The sequence below is a fragment of the Lissotriton helveticus genome, chromosome 1_1 (assembly GCF_964261635.1).
Source record: "Lissotriton helveticus chromosome 1_1, aLisHel1.1, whole genome shotgun sequence".
NCBI lineage: Eukaryota > Metazoa > Chordata > Amphibia > Caudata > Salamandridae > Lissotriton > Lissotriton helveticus.
The window spans coordinates 341,398,782-341,419,487 of NC_136057.1; the positions used below are offsets into that span (position 1 = coordinate 341,398,782).

The window sequence follows — 20,706 nt, forward strand, 5'->3', positions numbered from 1 at the left end:
ATGAGCCGGAAGTGATGTGATATGCACTTAGCATTGACTTTGGCAGCAGTCCTTACTATGCGCACATTTTTCCTGTTCAACCACAATTGCTCTGTTTCACAATTACACTCCCGTAATAATCTTAGTTTATAAGACTAAATGGCAAGTGTCCTTATTACACCACTGTATAAATGATGAACCTGAATTTGTCATTACACCTTGTAATGTCGACAGTATATAAAGAAAACTGCTACAAATTCTTTTTTTTCTGTCTCCTGGTTACTATAGTGTTTATTCTGTTTAATAAGCTTAATTAGTAGCAAAGAATGTAAAAAAAAGTAAAAGAAAGTAAAAGACAATCATTACATATGAAATACAAATTGATGAGAGTAGTAACGCAGTAGAGGAGAAAGCTGTTCATAATTTTTAACAGAAATTATGAGAAGGGAAGGGAGGAAGAGAACATTAGATAAATTATACATCATAGAACTGAGGGTCGAATAACCACACACTGTACTATACAGTAAGTTAAATTGTTGAAATACCTTAAAGATAAACACAATGGTCAGACCTAATGAAAAAGAGAACAGAGAATACAAGTTCATGGGGTTTTAAAGTTTTCGATTTGCAACCTTATTCAAATAAGAGGTTAACAGTAGCCAAAATAAATCTCTGTTTACATGCTGTTGACATGAAGAAGCAAATGCAACATCTAATCTATGATAATGGCAAACATTATTCCACCAAGCTTTAATTAAAATTTTAGAGGCACACTTCCAATTTAATATAATTTGCTGAAAGGCTAAAGCTAACATTAGGTAAAAAAAAAACATGTTTGCAGTAAGTTAGTCCTAATGTATCTGATAAACTACAGAGAAAAAGTAATACATTAGACAAGAAACATTGTAAATTAAAAATGGGCGAAATGTGGGACCAAACCATTTTTCACAAAGAGGCAATAGTTGGGCGAAGAAAAAGAAGTTGTAACAAATCTCCAAAAGGATGGCCACAAGACCAACACAATGGTTTATTTGTGTGAGAAAATGCGGCTATAGAAACCGGTGTGTAGTATAGCCTCTGATATAAAAAGAACAGGGTTTGAGTAGGGGATGTTGACCTAGGGATCTTTAATGATCTAGACCAAACCTTTTCCAGAAACCAGTGCTCCAAACACATCTCAAATCAGCTTCTCAAGCGAGTTCCAATTTAGTTTTAACACGTTCGGTGTTGACAGATATTTATAAATCAAAGCAGCCTTTGTGAAGAGAGTAAGTAATTTAAGGAGGGAGTCATCCATGAGGGAAGTATCAGCTGTCGAAAGTGAATAAAAAGCATCCAGAACAGTGTCCATAAGAATTGAATACTTATACCAAAAGGAATGAGGGCAACGAAAAGTAGCCTGAAATTGAGGGAACGAACAAGGAGTCACACCATCCAACAAATCGTGTACCCAACTTATACCCCTAAGTCTCCCCGCCCTCCAATTAAGAGCTCTATTGTTGACAGTAATCAGATGATTGTACCATAGGGGAGAATGGAGAAAAGCATCTCGAAAGAGCTTTTGGGTGGGAAAGAGGTTGCAGCAAAGAACAGATATGTTTAAAGAGTGGGAGAGAGGTACTGGCATTATTTGAGGAAAAAGCACAAACTTCTTTTACAGAACATGGTTTAAATAAGGAGTGTTCAAATTACACCATAAAGGTACAAAAGGGGAGGAATTGGAAATAAACCATTTAGAAGCCTACAGCAAACAAAAAACTTTATGGTAAAGCGGAAAGTCAGGAAAGTTTACCTCACCATTGGATTTAGACTTCCTAAGACGCGGTAGAGAGAGTCTAGACTTTTTATTATTCCAAAGAAATTTGGAAAATAGGGAATCTATGTTTTTAAAGTAAATAGTTGAAATATGAAGCAGAATCATAGCCAGAGCATATAAAAAGATGGGAATAATCATCATTTTAATAGTCAAGACGTCCCCACCATGAGAGAAATAATGGATTCCAAGAAGAAAGAAGTTTTTCAACTCTATTAAATCCTTCCTTCATATTGATTGTAATTGTATCCGAAATAGAATTAGTAAAGCAAATTCCTACATATTTAATTCTAGAGCTGTTTCAGAGAAAACCTGTGGCGTCAAAGGATTGTTTTACACAAAATTTGGTTATGGGGAGGATTCCTGTTTTATCTGAATTGATTTTGTATCCTGATACTAAAGAGAAATCTGAAATTTCCTGAAGTAAAGGGGGAAGATAAAACAAAAGGATCCACCTCGGAAGAGGTTTTAAAGGAATGTGTTTAAAATCTTGGTAGGACACACACAGTGTTTGCTTAAATATCCCTCACACACCAAAAGGGCCCTTGGTGTCATGCTTCATCGTAGGGGTCTTCCCACCCCGCTTCGGGCGTGCCTCGACAAGCGACTACGCGGGAGCACTGATATTGCAGTACTATGAGTGGTGTAGAGGTAGTGAGAGGAAGGGTCAGGGGTGGATACGGGAAGTGAATTAAAAAGGCCCTGGCCTCATGGACTTGAGAAACTTAAATAGGTCAAGGAGGCTGGTGCTGTTTAAATGGTGGTTCGGAGATGACCTGCGAGTAATGTGCAGATACTCCTGATCAAGTCAACATGTTTCGAAACATCAAGGCTTCTTCATCAGGACTAGAAATGATCCCTTCAGTACTCACTATGTTGCTATCAATTAGTACTGGAATAAAGTGCTATATACAAAAAGGTGACAAAGAAATGCAAGAATTCATGCACTCTATACAGTACCCAATCAGTAATGCTAAAATGTAAGCCCAATCAGTATTTCTGAAATGAAAGCCTGAAAAAGAGAGAGCACAGTTAGTTTTTACAGATGCACCTCCCAATGCGCAAACACATTTAGCCTGTGTATATAAAGTGTTACAAAGTGACTGTGGTGTCCTTAGCTTTAGTTTGTAAATTTAAACCAAGTGCTGTGACCTGTTAGGATAATAGGGACAAAACAAGTCACACAAACAGAAAACAGAAAACACACTCTCTATGTTTGAGATTTAGAGTCACTGTAAATAAAGGTTGAAAGTACGTGAAACAAAGGTCCATGGTAAATACATACTAGAATAAGCAGGAGATAACGCTCCCTGAGCCTTTTAAACGGGTGGGAAGGGTGTTGCCACTGTACCTTGTTTAAAAAAGAAAACGCGGGAGAATGTATTTTTTTTTAAAAGGGTTTGGTAGAGAGAACACAAGACTGGCGTTTCCATGGAATCTTTAGAAAGGCTAAAAGTCACTGGTTCCCTACACGGCTATGCCATCCTCCCATCGTAGTCTACAGCTCCTCGCTTCCGATAACGCCATCCCGCGGCTCCATGTTGTGAGTGAGACCGCGGGGGAGGCTCTATTTATGTGGCAGTTATTAGGCAATTAGTCCACAAATGGGTGCACCCGTGCCGAAGTTTGTAGGCAACCGGAAAACGATGCCCGATCACTGCCGGTGGCTGCGATGTCTCACAGACTATAGCCAGGGCCGGCGCTAGGCATGGGCAGCGTGGGCGGCTGCACAGGGCCTCGCACTCAGCCCACCAGCATGGGGCCACGCACCAGTGATGTGTTCTGTTGTTTCCCTGGCGAACCTTTACAAAGAAAGGTGTCGCCTGCAATTAAGGTCCATTGGAGGGGGCCCCCTCCCTGGGCCTCTCAGGGATGGTGTCCGGAGACATAGGGGAGGCAGATGGAGACGCTCCCTCAATTGCAAGGAGACCATTCACAGACACTGTGGGGGGCCCATTGTCCAGCATTTTGGCGCCCCCACAGTTTTAACTTTTAGACCACAATCAATTCTCACACCTATCGGACTGAAGGTGTGAGAAATGCTTGTGGAGTAAAAGTTAAAAGTGTGGGGGGGCCAAAATGCTGGACAATGGGCCCCCCACAGTGTCTGTGAATGGTCTCCTTGCAGGGGGCCACTTATCTAAATTAGAGGGGGCCTCGCAGGTTCCCTTTTAGCACAGGGCCTCGCAGATCCTAGAACCGGCCCTGACTATAGCGGTAGTGTGCAATGCGTTCTATAAACGGAAGCAGCTCTAACGATAAAGCACTATCCCGTTCCTACTCTTGTGCAACCGGAAGTGGTTCTTATTTGTCTTGTAGGCACACAGTGAAACGTACTTCACAGTCTCGTATGACCGAAGAGTTTAAAGGCTCATTCAGTCAAAAGGGTGTTAGACTAGAGCGGTAAGTGCAATGCGTTCTATAAACGGAAGCGACTCTAACACTCGAGCGCAAAACCGTTCCTACTCATGTGCAACCGAAAGTGGTTCTCATTCTAAAAGAATGCCGATTGTCTTGTATGCACACAGCAAAACATATTTCACGGTCTCTTGTTGCCCGAAGCTAGTAAAGGTTGTGAGTCTAAATGCTCAACCAATCAAAAGGGGATGGCAGGTCCCGTGTGGGGGTATTTGTAAAGAGACCTGCTACCATCTCACGCGGGGGAGTTATACTCTCATTGGTAATAATACCCTGGTCTAACACCAGATCGCAAGGTGATCAAGGGTTCACATGATGTGATGCCCACAGTCTGGTGGTACACTGAGAGATATGGTGGTTGATCCACGAGGTGATTATCGTAAGGAGATATACAAAGATGCTAAGTATCAGAAGTGAAGGTAGGGTGAACTCCATGGCGGTTCACTGTGACAGTGATATCCTAAAGCCAGGAATGGAATGACCACATGATATGGTTACTAATCTGTATCAGTGTCCTATGAAGGTCTTGGGACTTTCGCGGTCTAGGTCAGTTGAGCCCAGAGTATGTCTTTGTTTAGACCAGTTAGATGAGTGCCCAGATGGAACACCCAACGTTGTTCCTTTTCCAGCTGGCCATTCTTGTTGTGGAGTTGCTCAATCACAGTCCATTTCAAGTCATCCACGTTGTGCGACATAGTTAGGTAGTGACTTGCCACCTTTGTGGTGCTTTTTTTGCAGCGAACATTACTCATGTGCTCGCCAATTCGGATCCTTATTGGCCTTGATGTCATGCTGATGTACTCTTGTCTGCACGGACAGGTGATCATATATATCACGGTTCTGCTGTTGCAGTTTGTGAAGCCTCTTTGTTCCCAGACTGCGCCATTTGTTAAAGTGATGTTTTTGCTTTTCTTCGTCAGATTACATGTGCTACAGTTACCACAAGGGTAATGACCCTGTATTGTTGGGCGGGTGTAGTAGTGGCCAGACTCCTCCCAAGTGTAACCCTTGGTTTGGTATGGACCAAGATGTCCTTCAGGTTCCTGCCTCTCTTGTGGGAGAACATGGGTTTAAGAAAATTGAGACTCCCACAATTGAGAATTCTCAAGTGTTTATTCACTATTTTTGACAATTGATTTGAGTGATTTTTGAAAGTGGTGTGGTAAATAAATAAATAATACCCTATTTTTGAATGCATAAATGAATAACAGATAGCTCAATAAATAAGAGTCAAGATTCGAGGTAGTAGGAGTTTGCAGGTTTATTACAGCATAAAGGACAGGAACAGGACAACCTGCACGGGAACAGAATGGTAAGCCCTGGCAGCGCTGCCAGGATCTGGACAAAAAGGCTAGGAAGGAATAACTTTTTAATAACAGTGCACGATCATATATACATAACGCAAACACATAGCATTACATTGCAATAGGCGTAGCAGTGGGTGGAGCAATAGGCGTGACGCGTAGCAGTCGCGAAAGATAAGGGTGAAAATGGGTGTAACAGGGCGTATACATAGACATGTGATGCAAACGTAACAGAATATGTCATGAATGGGGCGGAAACCATGGAGGGGGCTACCTGAGGAGCCGGGACCTCTAACCTGATGGTGCGCGCAAACTGGCAATGACGTGTTACTAGGAGAAGCTGGGGGCTTTGAACTCTGTGCTAGGAGCAGAGACTGAAGTCTGGAGAGTCAGGGCGACATGTACCTAAACAGTATCTAGTATCTGATGTTTAGAGAACATGTTGATATAAACTAGAAGTCAGGAGGGGAAAGGCTAACAGACACTATGACTGGACCATGCATTATTCTACATGTAGTGTGTGATGAAGAATATTAAATAACCATTAAATGTAGTATTTCTCTTACATGGAGACGTAAAGGCTAGACAATGACGGAAACTATTGATGCGATTCAGTAGCTTTAGGAATGCAGAGAAGGAGGACTGAACTGATAACTGGAATCATAACATACTCTTGGCAGACTCAGAGGCAGAGCCAGGCTGAGCCGGGCACTGCGAGGCAGGAAGTAAGTGAAGGGTCGAGGATACAGGTGGGGGCTGTATCGCTCCTCAGCGAGGCTTCAGGAGACAGGAGCTGAATCTGGTGTCCAGGCCCTTCTGAGGCCTAGAAACGGGGACTTTACAATGAAATAACGTGCACACTGAGAAACGTGGCAACGTAACTTTACATAGGCCTGATATTCGTAGTATTCACGAGAACTGGAAACTGGCATACTAGAAGTGGACACAACTGTAATTGCGTCTATAAACAAACATAGGGAATACATATGCATATTTAATCATGCACATATAACATATGATGGATGACACGTAGGGACACAGAACATGACAAAATTTACTTTTCCACATTCCCTCCTTGTCACTACGTTTCCATCAGGAAACATCAATATTCATGATACCATCTATCATTTCATACAGTATCATTTGCTCGTCTCAAATTATCCTGGAACGGGATTTAGAACGGGGCTTGGGACTAGGAATACATGATGTAGCACAAATGCCGCAAATCGCAGGGCCACATTGTATACAGAGGCAGCAGCTGAATATGATCGCTACTCCAATACCTAGAAAGGACAAGACTTTCCATCCCCAAGCGGAAATTATATTCCAGAACCAACCGGACCATGTCCAGGTGCCTGGATCTTGGTGTAACAGATGGGCAATTTTATGGAGTCTGGTTATAGCTGAATAAACAGACGGCGCGTTATTTGGAATGAAAATGCAGCAACTAGATCCGATGACTCTACAGGCCCCGCCCCTATCGGCCAATATGACGTCAAGGACGAGACGATTCTGTAAAACGACAAATCTCATAGCAGATTGCTCTTCGGTTAAGTTACCTAGAGCAGAGGCAGTCTCATTGACTACAGCTTCAAGGGTTCTGGTTAACCTACGGATTAGCTTACTATTCTGGATAGGTCCTATAAAGAAAAAGAAACCTCTGTTGAAATCTGTATACTGTTCTAGGGCAGTTTCAGTATAATCGACAATGGGGGACTCCCTTCTATGTCTAATGTGTACTAGATGTGTGTTTCTATGATAATCAGGTGGGGCTAGGAAAACTGGTGGCAGTAGGAAGGCAATGTAACAGGTTCCCTCCCAATCGAGGGGCAGACGAACATATGCAGTTTGACCACAAATAAAATAAGAATGACGTGAAGCTTTGAAAATAGATTTCCCACTGTCACTATACTTGACAATAGTAGTACAATCACTATGTCCTACGTGTACGGAACCATTATTTCGGACACATAATTCGCCTTTAACTGGTAGTACTGAAATAGCAGGTAAGTCTGGAGTAGTATCAGACTGAACATTCAGGACCATGAAATTCGAAGAATAGTTACCTAAATTATACACTTCATTTTCTAGATCTAACCCTGTTCTGTGGGGAAGACCTTGCTTGTCTGGAAAACATGTACTGTTAAGAAAAGACTTATCTGTTGAGGATGACATTAACGTGGACCATGCTCCACACGAACCATTATGTGAAAATGGATAAGGAAAGAGTGGCAGAACTCCCTTCGGTATCTGGAAAGGGGGGAGTCGGCCACACACCCAACAATTAGTGGCATTGCTGGTCTGGTGTGAATAATGTAACATGCGGATGAAAGAATTATTTCGCATAGCGAGGCGGTAAGAGAGCTCATGAGGAGGTAGATCACTAAACGTATGCTCTACTGTAGCATTAGCAGACTTATTTACATGAAGAACTGGGAAATACAGGTAAAATGCGTAACTGGTGCAGGAAATCATAATGCTGAGAAATAATATGAAACATAGAAAAACAATACATCGAATTGAGTTTTGACTAACTCTCTCACTATGGGGGTCTATTTTATACATGTCAGAAACAGTCTAACCGTTTCACCTAGGGGAGGACTTAGACAATCAAACTGGCTGACTTATTTTACTAGACCGGAGTTTCAACTTATACTCCTGTTGCGGAGTTTTCTCTAACAGGGGAGGGTTTGTAGCAATGTCTTTTGCGGGACAGTCCTTGAGAACAATATTTTGGCAATCCTTCAAATCCTGGGAAATGTTCTTTGAGACGGGTTTCAGTCCATAAAACTTTTTTACGTGCGAAAGGTGCACCCAGCCTTTGCGACCCTCCAACTTCACGGCTGTACGGGTGGCGAGGAGGACCTGTCGGGGCTCCTTCCAGCGTGGCTCCAGCGGACTTGAGCGGTCAAAATTCCGGACAAGGACCATGGATCCTGGAACGATTTCATGCGGTGCCACCTCGGTATTGTCTGGAAATGCGGCGGCAACCTGTGAACGACAAGAGTTGAGGGCAGACATCAAGGAAGCTAGGTAATCTGTCAGCATATTACTTGAAACATCGGTAATACTTCGGGGTCTAGGAGTACCCCACATGTTAGGGGGGCGGCCGAATACGACCTCATACGGGGACAGACCTGATCTGGAATGTGCGACCATGCGCATATAGAACAAAGCGACTGGCAGAGCTACTAGCCAGTCCACACCTTTCTCTTTACATACTTTGGCGATGCGAATTTTCAGGCTCTGGTTATGTCTCTCTACGAGACCTGCTGCTTCAGGATGGCGTACACAATGGAACTTCCACTGGTACCCTAACAAAAGGGAAACATGCTTCATTAACTCTGAGGAGAATGGCTGGCCGTTATCAGAATATACGACCCTAGGGAGTCCATAACGGGGGAAGAACTCACGAACCAACTGCTTGGCAGTGGTCGCGGCTGTGTAATCTGGGACTGGATATGCTTCTGTCCACCTGGACAAAGCGCATACGACTACAAGGACATACTTGAAACCTCGACATCGCTCCATCTGAATATAATCCATCTGGAGGACTTCAAAAGGGTGGTCAGGAGGTTGGAATCCACCTTGTTCCACCGGGACACTTTTACCTGGATTAAACTGACAACATATCATACAGGTACGGACTTTCTGCTTGGCTGCAGCTCGTAAATGCTTGTTGAACCAAATGTTCTGGATACTGTCTAACATAGCTTTTTCTCCTAAATGTGCTGGACTATGTGCGGTATTAATAATGACTTGAACCATAGAGTCGGGGAGAAACCATGTGGCTCTACCCTTCGTTAACCATCCTTGATCTGTCTGGACCCCTCCTTGTTCGGACCATTTCTTGATTTCTTCAGGAGTAGCATGTAACTGGATATCTATGACATCTTGTGTAGGGTCCTTAACTGTCATGCATGTAGTCGGATCTGGAGTGTGTGTCTGTGTCGGAATAACTGGAATGTCTGGAGTCTGTACTGTAAGCTTGGCTGTGCGATCTGCTAGATCGTTACCTTGAGAAATAATGTCAATAACTTTCGTATGTGCTTTGCATTTCATGATAGCAATGGATGTCGGTAAATGTATTGCATCTAACAGAGCTTGAATAAGGAGACCATGCTGAATCTTGGTTCCATGAGAAGTCATGAAACCTCTCTCTTGCCAGAGCACTCCGAAGTCGTGTACAACTCCAAATGCGTAGCGTGAATCTGTGTAAACATTAACTTTCAAGTTCTTGGCGTGTATGCAGGCTTGTGTCAGAGCAACTAGCTCTGCTGCTTGAGCGGACAGGGTGTCGATACGGTGTGTTTCAATAACTTCAGTGTCAGTAGTCACTGCATATGCGGCGACTAGTTCTCCTGCACTTGTTCTCATACATGAACCATCCACATAAAGTGTCAGGTCGGGGTCTGGTAACGGAATATCTGTCAGATCTTGTCTTGGCTTTGTCGTAATGTTAACTACTTCCACGCAGTCATGTGTGGCAGAATTCGAAGTAACTGATGGTAAAACGTGCAATTGTCAAGTGCTGAGTCTGTGTTCGGTTTAAAAGAACTTCCACGGAGTGTGGAACTTGTACTGTCAGGGAGTGTCCTAATACTATGGAATCACTTTGTCTGATAGCTAGTGCTGTGGCTGCAACTGACTTGAGGCACGCAGGCAGAGCCTGGGCTACAGGATCTAATGTGCTCGAAAAATAAGCACATGGCTTGTATTGTCCTGCTTGATCTTGTGTGAGAACAGATAATGCTGTACCTTCACGTTCTGTGATGAAAAGTGTAAAAGGCTTACTGTAGTTCGGTGTCGCTAGAACTGGAGCTTGACATAGGGCTTTCTTTAACTCATTGAAACTGAGTGTATGTTCAGATGTCCAAGGGAGGACAGTCGGTACGGCTGCCTCCTGTGTCGTTAACTGTATCAGTGGCTTGGCTAGAAATGCATACTGAGGAATCCATTGTCGGCAGTAAGAAGTGAGGCCGATAAAGGCACGTACCTCCTTCTGGGTCTTGGGCTGAGGAAGACTCGCTATTAACTGGATACGGTCAGGTGTCAACTGCCTACCCCTCTTGGACAGTAAGTGTCCTAAGTAGACCACTTGCTGGACACAGAATTGAAGCTTAGAAGGGGACACCTTGTGCCCCATCTCGGCTAGGAAATACAAGACTGTAAGGGATGCTCGCTCGCAAGCACATTCAGAACGGGCTGTGACCAGTAGATCATCGACATACTGGAGCAGGGCAGTGTCAGTTGGCATGTGAATGTTGTCTAGTTGTCTCTTAAGTGCTTGACTGTAAATGCTAGGGCTTTCTGTGAAACCTTGAGGAGCTCGTGTGAACATATAGCTCCTTCCATTTAAACAGAATCCGAAAAGGAACTGGCTGTCTGGATGAATAGGGACACTGAAAAACGCGTTCTTGAGGTCGATTACAGTAAAGAACGTAGCTTCGGAATCAATGGCTGTCAATAGGGAAGAGATATCTGGAACGACTGGGTCCTGAGGAATAATACATTTATTAAGTTCTCGTAGGTCAATCACTAACCGATATACTGGGGGTGCATTTGGATCAGTACGTTTCATGACTGGAATGATCGGAGAATTGCATACATTGGAGTCAGTTTCTACAACCACTCCTTGAGCCATGAGCTCGTCAATAATTTTGGATAAGGCTGCTACAGCCTCAGGTGGCAATCTGTACTGTCTGATTCGTGGTAACACCACACCTGGCTTGAGAGTCACACGATGGGGTGTGATTTGCATATAACCAACATCAGTTGGACCTTGCGCCCATAAATGCTGCGGAACATTGGACAATCTGGGATCAAAATCTCGTAATACATAGTGACCCTTAAAGTCACGTAGGAACAGACGTATTCCCTCTGGGGAACAGCATATAACTGCACCTAACTCTTTCAGTGTTTTAATGCCTAATAGGTTTTCTGGACATGACTTAGTAAGTAACAAATCAGTAGTACGGGACAATGGACCTACTTCTAGAGTAACTGGCTTTGATATTTCATTTACAATGGGTTTTCCTGAAAATCCAAGGGAAACATTTCTTGAGCCTGAGAGCGGAGCCCCTGGAACTTCGGCGTGACTTATAGTGGTCCTACTTGCCCCTGTATCAATCAAAAACTTTCTGTCTTTCCCTAATACTTGACTGTGAACGTAGGGACCTTCTTGATCTACAGGTATCTCGATGAGAGGCAAGCCTACCTCCCTCTCTAGGCTGTTTCATGAATATGGCTGGTACTCTGGATACTCAGACTGTGCATACTGGTACATCTGCTGTGTAACGTGCTGTGTTGCAGCGACGGGCTGCGGTGCTGTAACTGTCTGTGGTGCATTCTGTGACTGAGGAGTCTGTGAAACTTGTTCGTGTCTAGGCGGACGTGGTCTTTCTTTAGTCTTACCAGTGGCTATGTTGTGTTTCAGAACTGCACACTCGTTTATAAAATGACCTGGCTGTTTACAATAATTGCAGTTCCCTTTAACGGGAGCTGCAGGATGACTGGCTTGATTCGGACCCCTCTTCTGACTGTCTTGAGGAACAGATTGTGCAACTAGTACTTTCATTTTCGTGTCTTTCATACGTTTTCTCTCGTGTTCTTGTTCTTCCCTGATCCTATTCTGGTGGTATTGGAGCATCTGCAACATCTGGGACGGGGTATTAGCTTGCCAGGTACTTTCGACTTTCAAAACTCGATTTTTAATTTGTGGACTTGAATTCTCGACTAATTTAGTAACAAAAAGATGAGGGTATGACTCACTACTTGTCTTGAGGCCACTGTTGATACTAAAACATTTCTCAAATCTAGAATAAAAATCACTAATGTCTTCGTCTTGTTTCTGTTTACAGGCTGAGATTGCATCCCAGTCTTCTTTTCTAGTTGTCAATAACCTAGGTAAAACTTGTATTAATAATTCTGGTAATTCTTTACATTTCGCTCCAAGACCGGTACCTGGTACTCGTGCCTTGTCTTCGGCTTCTAGAACTGCCCAATCAATCTTTTTCTCTCCCACCTCCCATTCTTTTTCCTTGAGCTTTTCATACACCCCTGCGGGCAACAGAACCTTTAACATTTTAATTATATCTGGATATGTGTATTCTCCCATACGGAGCATGTCTTTTAATTCTCGATGGAACCCTGCTGGATCTTTATCATGACAGGGAATTCATTTCTTCATCTCTAGGAGTTCCATCTTTGTAATCGGAGTGTAAACAAACACTCGTTCTAGTTCGCCACCCGTTCCTCTAACTGGGTGGACTTCTCGTAACGGATTCTGTCTCTCCATGTAAAATGGTTTACTTTCTGGGGGTGAGACATGAACAAAATGCGGGTTCAGAAACGTTCTATATTTGTGACGCTGTTCTAGAATGACACTAATTAAATCGGTACCTAAACCTTTCCATCTATACTGGAGTAACTCGTTCAGGATGTCGTGTAACGGGCCTGGATCAGAGTGTTGACCCTCATACAATGTAATGAGGTGCTGGATCATATACATACCCGCCAGTCGTTGCTCGGCTGGGGGCATTTTTAGAAACATTTGTGCCACTATTTCATCTGGAAAAGTGGTAGAATCAGTAGTCCATCGGACTGCTGATCGGACTAGTTCTTGTTCATGCATGGTACTTAACTCACTGTAACCGATTCGTGATTTCAGAATGTGATCGGTAGCTTGAAACACTTGTTCTAGAGAACCTTGTTCTGGTCCTGGATGATGGAAAATAGACTTGTGTTCTAGGCGTAAATGGCGATCTGGAAATCTAGATTTTCCTACATACGCTATTCTGTCGGGATTCTCGTCGTCTAACTCTTCAGGATCAGAGTTACTTTCTTTCTCGCTTACTTGTGCTGCTTTACGTTGTTCGTGTATTCTTATTATTTCTTTACGGATTTTCTTGTACATACTTTCCATAGCACTGATGGTTCTGTGCTTACCCTCGGCTATATTATCACTCCACTTTGTCAGGGTTCTCATTTCGGCTTGATCTTTGGTCGGATAATCTTGTTCTCGTATTAGACAATTAATCAGAAACTTTAATAGCATGAGCTGGACTTCAGCTTTTCTTTGAGACATGACTTCGCCAATGCTTTCTGGATCATCCCCTGTACGGATGAAACGATATATTCTGTCTAGATCTTCTTTCATATTCGGTAGGGTGACTAGATACTCGGCCACCCTTCTTACACGTAATGAATATAAAACCATATTATCCTCTCCTGGGACTGGATCATAGCCACATTCATTAAGGGCTTTTCTTATTTCTGCTACAGACTGATGTCTGGGCGTACGCTGTGACGCTTGCGTATGTAATTCGGCTGTCGTTAAACGCTTGTGTGGCGGCGGGGTTTGAGGAGTACCTCCCCCTGCGGCCCCTAAACTAGAGTCGTCGACTGATCCTCTTCGTACTAGTGTGGCAGGAAATTGAAATGCGGGCTGAACTGGTATGGCGGGCTGGACCTGGGGGACCGTAGCAGGTACTGCAAGGGGTACCCCGGTGTCTGGAGGAACGGGAAGTGCCTGATTTACAGGGACTGGTGGAGCGGGGACAGGATTTGCATATTCTGGGACTGTGTCGTCCAAATAGGACGAAATAAAAATATCAGCTGCGGTCTGTTTGTGACGTAGCTTGGTCGGAACTAATGGTGGCGGGAAATTACTGGATGCCTCTGGGGTCGCTTTTGGCAAGCCCTCGGCAAGAAGAGGATACATACCCTTAATAAGAGCATGCCTCTGTCTGTCTGACTGTTCAGTTTTAACTCGTTCACCAATCTCGATTAATTCCCTTTCTTGGGCTCGTTCCAAGGATTCTCTACTTAATTCTGACTTTCTGATTTCTTTTTCGGTTCTTTTATGAGATTCTTTGCGCCATAACTCGATGGCATCTTTCTGTGACTGTCTGGCTTTCTTTTTCCATAATGCCTCTTCTACTCGCATGATGCACTCGGCATCCCATGTACCCGATACGGGCCATCTATACTTTTCTTCTAACTGTTTGGTATACTCTACCCATAAATCTAGATATAGTATGGCACTTATGCCATGTTTCTGATACATAAAATGACCTGGACTGTCCCTAGGCGGAACTGGAACTGCTGCTTCCAGCAGACCCTTTCTAGTTTTTAACTGACGTAACTTAGAAAACAAGGGCATGACTGGACTGTAATCTAGACACAATACAATACACAATGAACACGATACTTATTCCCCATTCATACCACGACATTAAAATACATGAAGAATATACCTGGAATACGGAACACAGAATACATGAATTTTCTCGAGAACAGAACTGACTGGAACAGAAACTAGATGCACTGCTGAAACAGTACGAAACTTACTGGTCTCATAAAGAGACACGTCAGGACCCGCATCCACCGAAGTGGACACTTCGTTTGTGGGTCTGTGTACCACCAACCCACAGACCAGAGTCAATTTAGATTGACCCTGTCTAGATACTACCCCAGCGACGGTACTCACCGGGCAGCAAGAACGGAAGGCCTCGGATCGGACTGGACTGCTACGACGACGGACGACGAACTTCGGACTTCAGTTACGGGTGGACCTCCGGATACCTCGGACCTTGGACTCTCGGCTTGGGCTCTGGTCGGGACTCGCCCCGTTCCTCCACCGTCTCGTCTGGATGCTGGACCGCCTCCTCCGTCTCCTCCGTGGGCCTGAGGGATACTTGAAGCAGAAATATCTGCCGGTGCGCAGAAGAGTTCCGTCACGACTGCAGAGGGTCAGGGGGTCGGCGTGGCTTCACCGACGCGTGGGGAAAGGGCAAGTCCCTATTCGGGCGCCATTATGTGGTAAATAAATAAATAATACCCTATTTTTGAATGCATAAATGAATAACAGATAGCTCAATAAATAAGAGTCAAGATTCGAGGTAGTAGGAGTTTGCAGGTTTATTACAGCATAAAGGACAGGAACAGGACAACCTGCACGGGAACAGAATGGTAAGCCCTGGCAGCGCTGCCAGGATCTGGACAAAAAGGCTAGGAAGGAATAACTTTTTAATAACAGTGCACGATCATACATAACGCAAACACATAGCATTACATTGCAATAGGCGTAGCAGTGGGTGGAGCAATAGGCGTGACGCGTAGCAGTCGCGAAAGATAAGGGTGAAAATGGGTGTAACAGGGCGTATACATAGACATGTGATGCAAACGTAACAGAATATGTCATGAATGGGGCGGAAACCATGGAGGGGGCTACCTGAGGAGCCGGGACCTCTAACCTGATGGTGCGCGCAAACTGGCAATGACGTGTTACTAGGAGAAGCTGGGGGCTTCGAACTCTGTGCTAGGAGCAGAGACTGAAGTCTGGAGAGTCAGGGCGACATGTACCTAAACAGTATCTAGTATCTGATGTTTAGAGAACATGTTGATATAAACTAGAAGTCAGGAGGGGAAAGGCTAACAGACACTATGACTGGACCATGCATTATTCTACATGTAGTGTGTGATGAAGAATATTAAATAACCATTAAATGTAGTATTTCTCTTACATGGAGACGTAAAGGCTAGACAATGACGGAAACTATCGATGCGATTCAGTAGCTTTAGGAATGCAGAGAAGGAGGACTGAACTGATAACTGGAATCATAACATACTCTTGGCAGACTCAGAGGCAGAGCCAGGCTGAGCCGGGCACTGCGAGGCAGGAAGTAAGTGAAGGGTCGAGGATACAGGTGGGGGCTGTATCGCTCCTCAGCGAGGCTTCAGGAGACAGGAGCTGAATCTGGTGTCCAGGCCCTTCTGAGGCCTAGAAACGGGGACTTTACAATGAAATAACGTGCACACTGAGAAACGTGGCAACGTAACTTTACATAGGCCTGATATTCGTAGTATTCACGAGAACTGGAAACTGGCATACTAGAAGTGGACACAACTGTAATTGCGTCTATAAACAAACATAGGGAATACATATGCATATTTAATCATGCACATATAACATATGATGGATGACACGTAGGGACACAGAACATGACAAAATTTACTTTTCCACAGTGGTAACGCATATAGGTCTTGTGTCCTGTTCTGTGGGAACGCGGTTTTCTAACAGGGCATCTCTGTTGTTGTTTCTTGCCCGTTTGAAACCTTTTTTTTACAATCCATTCTGGAGAGTTATACTTCAGTAGCTTGCTTTCCAAGTCAGAAGGCTTGTTTCTTGAAATCCGTGAGCTCGGAACAGTTCCTCTGGAGGTGGAGGAACTGTCCGTTTGGGAGGTTGTCCCAAAGATGCCTGGGTGGAAACTGTTATACAGTAATAGGCAATTTTTTGCAGTCAGTTTTAAATGTGTGGTAGTTTTGAGCTTACCACAGTCAGGATAGATGTTCAGGTCAAGGAAATCCAGATTTGTGTTGGAAAATGTATTGGTGAATTTCAAAATGTGTTTTGTTGGTTGAGCCATACCATGAAACCTCCAATGGATTCAGCGTCACCTCGCCATATCACCAGTACAACGTCGATGTACTGTTTCCAGACAATGAAAAGGAACGGGTTGTGGTGGTGTAGTATCTTGTTTGTTTCTAGATGATGTACATAGAGACCAGCCAGGCTGGGAGCAAAAGTGCTCACCATGCTGGTCCCATGTTTTTGTAGGTAGTATACCCCCTCATACAGAAAGAAGTTGCTCTTCAGGGCCAGGGAAATGCATTCCATCACCACGTTTCAAGGTGTATGGTAGTCCTGTGTTGTGGTGAATAGTACTTCCTCTATGATGTCCAGTGTTTCATCATGGGGTAAGCTGTATACTGGCTTTCGACATCAAAACCCATTAGGAGGTGTTGTTCTGGGTCAAAGTGGAGGTCCTCAAAAAGTTGTAGCACGGCCTTGGTAGCTTTGAGATAGGTGTCTGGTTTTTTTTTAACTAGAGGCCGTAGGAATGCGTCGGCAAACTTGAAAAGGGGTTCTAGTATAGAACCAATTCCGGACACAATTAGGCAGCCGGTGTGAGGTGGGGGGGAGTATTCCATGTTCTTGTGGATTTTTGGGATGGTGTAGAATTAGGGTGTCTTTGGGGATTTTTGTATGAGGAAATCTGCCTCCTTCCTCGACACCCAGTCGTGTGCTGTAGCTTCCTCCACCATCACCATGATCCGCACCCTGAACTCTTCTGTTGGGTCATCAGGGAGGATCTCGTAATTCCTGCAGTCTTCCAGGAGTTTCCTGCATTCGGTGTCGTAATTGTGTCTGCAGTTTGTTCTTAATAAAATCTGTTATTTAAAAAAAAAAAAAAAAAGTATATAATCTTTATGGCTGTTTGGGAAAAGTTCCTTTTCTTGTATTGGTTTGGTTAATCCCTACTTTGTATTAAGTGGGAAGTTAACCCACTCCAAGATGGCCACTTTCTTTCTGTGGCCGGTGTTCTTGAAGATGGAATGTTCTTGTTAATAACGTTATTATTGAGTTAAAATTTAAAAAAAACACATGCAGTGAGGTGCGCAGTGCATTCTCGTCCGTAGTATGCGGGAATAGCTGGTTCATGCAGGTTCCACATGAGGCCGAGTAAAATATAAGAAAATAGTCATGCAGCGAGAATTCCTCCTTACACTTTTGATTTACAACAATTTCACTGCGCCTTATCAGATTAATGAGAAAAGCCAAACTGTGACTGCCTTGCAAGGATTGTGGCTCACACGACATGAGCACAGATCTTAACCTATTAAAATTGTGATGGAGTTTTCTGACAATTAAATGCTGAAACAACGAGAAATGCTCAATGAGTTGTATTGGGCTGGATGAGTCTTTTGGAAGGGCACTCCCTGAAACATTCCTAAACAGGACATTTGGATCCTCCAAACAAGGAGCCCTTGTAAATAAAGGTTTTGAGTAAGGAATCTTTTTTGTAAGGAATGTGTTTTTGAATGTCATGCAAGAAGATGTTCTCGCTACTCTAGGCAATCCTAAAATTCACGGGTTTGTAAAAAAAAAAAAAGTGCTAAGCTAGCTAGAGAGGCTTTCTTAACTTTTTTCCTTGTTTTCATTTTCTGTTGGGGCAGAGTTTGAAAGATAAAATATATTGTTTATATATCTTGGCTAACCATAGGTGCTACTATTAATGTCACTGGCCACCCCCGCCCCTGATTGGGTGTTTCCAGGGTGCATCTTTTCCATTTCCTGTTCGGTCTAGCCCATAAGTTAAAGTTAAACCCGAGTAAAACTGACACTTTTCCATCCTTCTGAGGTCTGTAAATTGAGTACAATTACTTTGTGTAACAATCCTCTACCGCATCTAGAAGTGCTCTATGAAGTTCTAAGCATTGGCAAAGCCAATAGGTCGTACTTTTAGAATGTGAGTGCTGACCTGTTGGCTTGGCCAATGGTTGTCTGTAAGATATTGTTAAAAACAAAAGAAACAAACATTTCAAAATGCGGAAGGAAAAGCAAACATATCCTAAGGCAACTCAAAACTTCATTGAATTAAATTTCTTCAATCTTTATAGATGGCATTGTTTATTTTTCAAACACTTTTCACTATGGAAGCCAAGAACAAAATGTAAGGCCTAATTTAAATTCAAAGGATTTAGAAATGTGTCCCTCTGCTCAGCCCAGGGTGCCGATTTACGGGCCTCCAGGAGAAGGGTCATGCTAAGTACACCTTCTGCCTCAAACAATCAACTGAGCAAGTGCAGCAGATCAGTGCTGTCTTGACGCATGGGCATGCTGGACAGTTGCCAGGGTGGCCCACGAGCACAGGGGCCCTATGCAAACCAGAATTTCACCCAATTTTCAGTTAAACATTTTTATTCCTGAGAGTGGTTGAGTAGGCAGGACCCAGTGCACTGCTGTGTCCGGGGGGCCTATAATGCAGTTAATAGGCCCTTAAGCCGACGGCCCTTCCCCTAAAATAGCCGTAGTGCGACAAAGCTTGTGCTTTTATGTACTGAGTGGAATTCAGGAGGTAAAACAAAATAAAATTACAATCTGGTCCTGAGGTGAATCTAAGACTGAGCAGCCGTGGTGTTCGCCACGTTGACATGTATTAGTCAGTGGATTTGTCGATGCTGTGAAAGCAGTGCGCAGTTACAATAGGAGGACACGCATCTTCAAGGGACACGGTGCAAATCAGTGGTGTTTAAGAAAGCTGCACGTCAGACTGAATGTGCCACGCATGACGTACAGCCCCGTGCACTCCGCGCTATAGAATGCACTTTGAAATCTCTGCTTGCTTCTGAGCTACATTTTGTGTCTTGCTATCGATTTCATTCCGCCTTTTCTCCTTTCAGGTACTCCATCGCGCCCTTCTCACAGCTGGAGAGACTTGGCATCCGCCACCCCAAGCCCACGCCTTTCCTGGGAAACCTGCTATTCTTTGAACGGGTAACACTCACAAGACATGCTTTTTGCAGCACGGTGTGGTTTGGAAGACTGCGGCGCCCCCTGCTGCTCTGAGGAGGAATAGCAAAGGAGAATATTCTAACCATAAAAATGCATAGATATGTTGTGACACCGCAGGGATAATGGCAAAGCGAATCGGGGCACCCCCATTGCAGATTCAACAGCAGCAAGGTTATCTGAGCATTTCCCCTAAATATTCCCTTCACATTGGTTAAATATGTAGGAGCTGGCCAAAGTGTTGCTTCCTTTACATAGCACACACATCGATGACTAGTCAGGGCCCGGAGTAGTAAGCGCTATATAAATGCAATTACAATACAATACAATACTTGTAATAGTCACTGTACCCTGTCATGGTGTGGGATGAAGGTTGGGGGTGGGGGGTGGACACTAGAGTCCACAAATCAATATCAGCAAGGCTAAGAGGTGCCAGGTCTGGATCCCTTAACGAGGGCTGTGGCCTGGGTAAATAGGACACAGAGAATGTATAAGTGAAATCGGCAAAAGAGCATTTTCTTTAACACTTCTAGTGCTCCAGTAACTGAAGCTGTTAGCAGTAATACATTGTGGTACAGTACACGAAGAATACTTACTTTTTGATAAGTTAACCTATCACGAGCTGCAAGACAACTGCCACGCCCTCGGCTTCCCCACCGGCGCCACACTGTTGTGAATGAATGGAAGAGGCGGTGACGTCTGCACTGAAGACATAGTTTTATTAAGCAGCAGCCGGGTAACACCCAAAGGACAATCACATCATCAGCAGCTGACTCAGAGTCTTCTAAGATCAGCATGTCTGGAGCACATGTATGGAACAATGACAGACTCAT

General features: G+C 43.9%; 1 protein-coding gene across 1 annotated transcript in view; it reads left to right on the forward strand.

The window, feature by feature from the left end:
- The window catches only part of TBXAS1 (thromboxane A synthase 1), a 458,190-nt gene that overhangs the window by 259,469 nt on the left and 178,015 nt on the right, over nt 1–20,706 (forward strand). Inside the window, exon 3 of the mRNA XM_078673199.1 lies at nt 19,765–19,858. Within this exon, the coding sequence (XP_078529325.1) occupies nt 19,765–19,858 (94 nt within the window). The remainder of the gene's footprint in view (nt 1–19,764; nt 19,859–20,706) is intronic.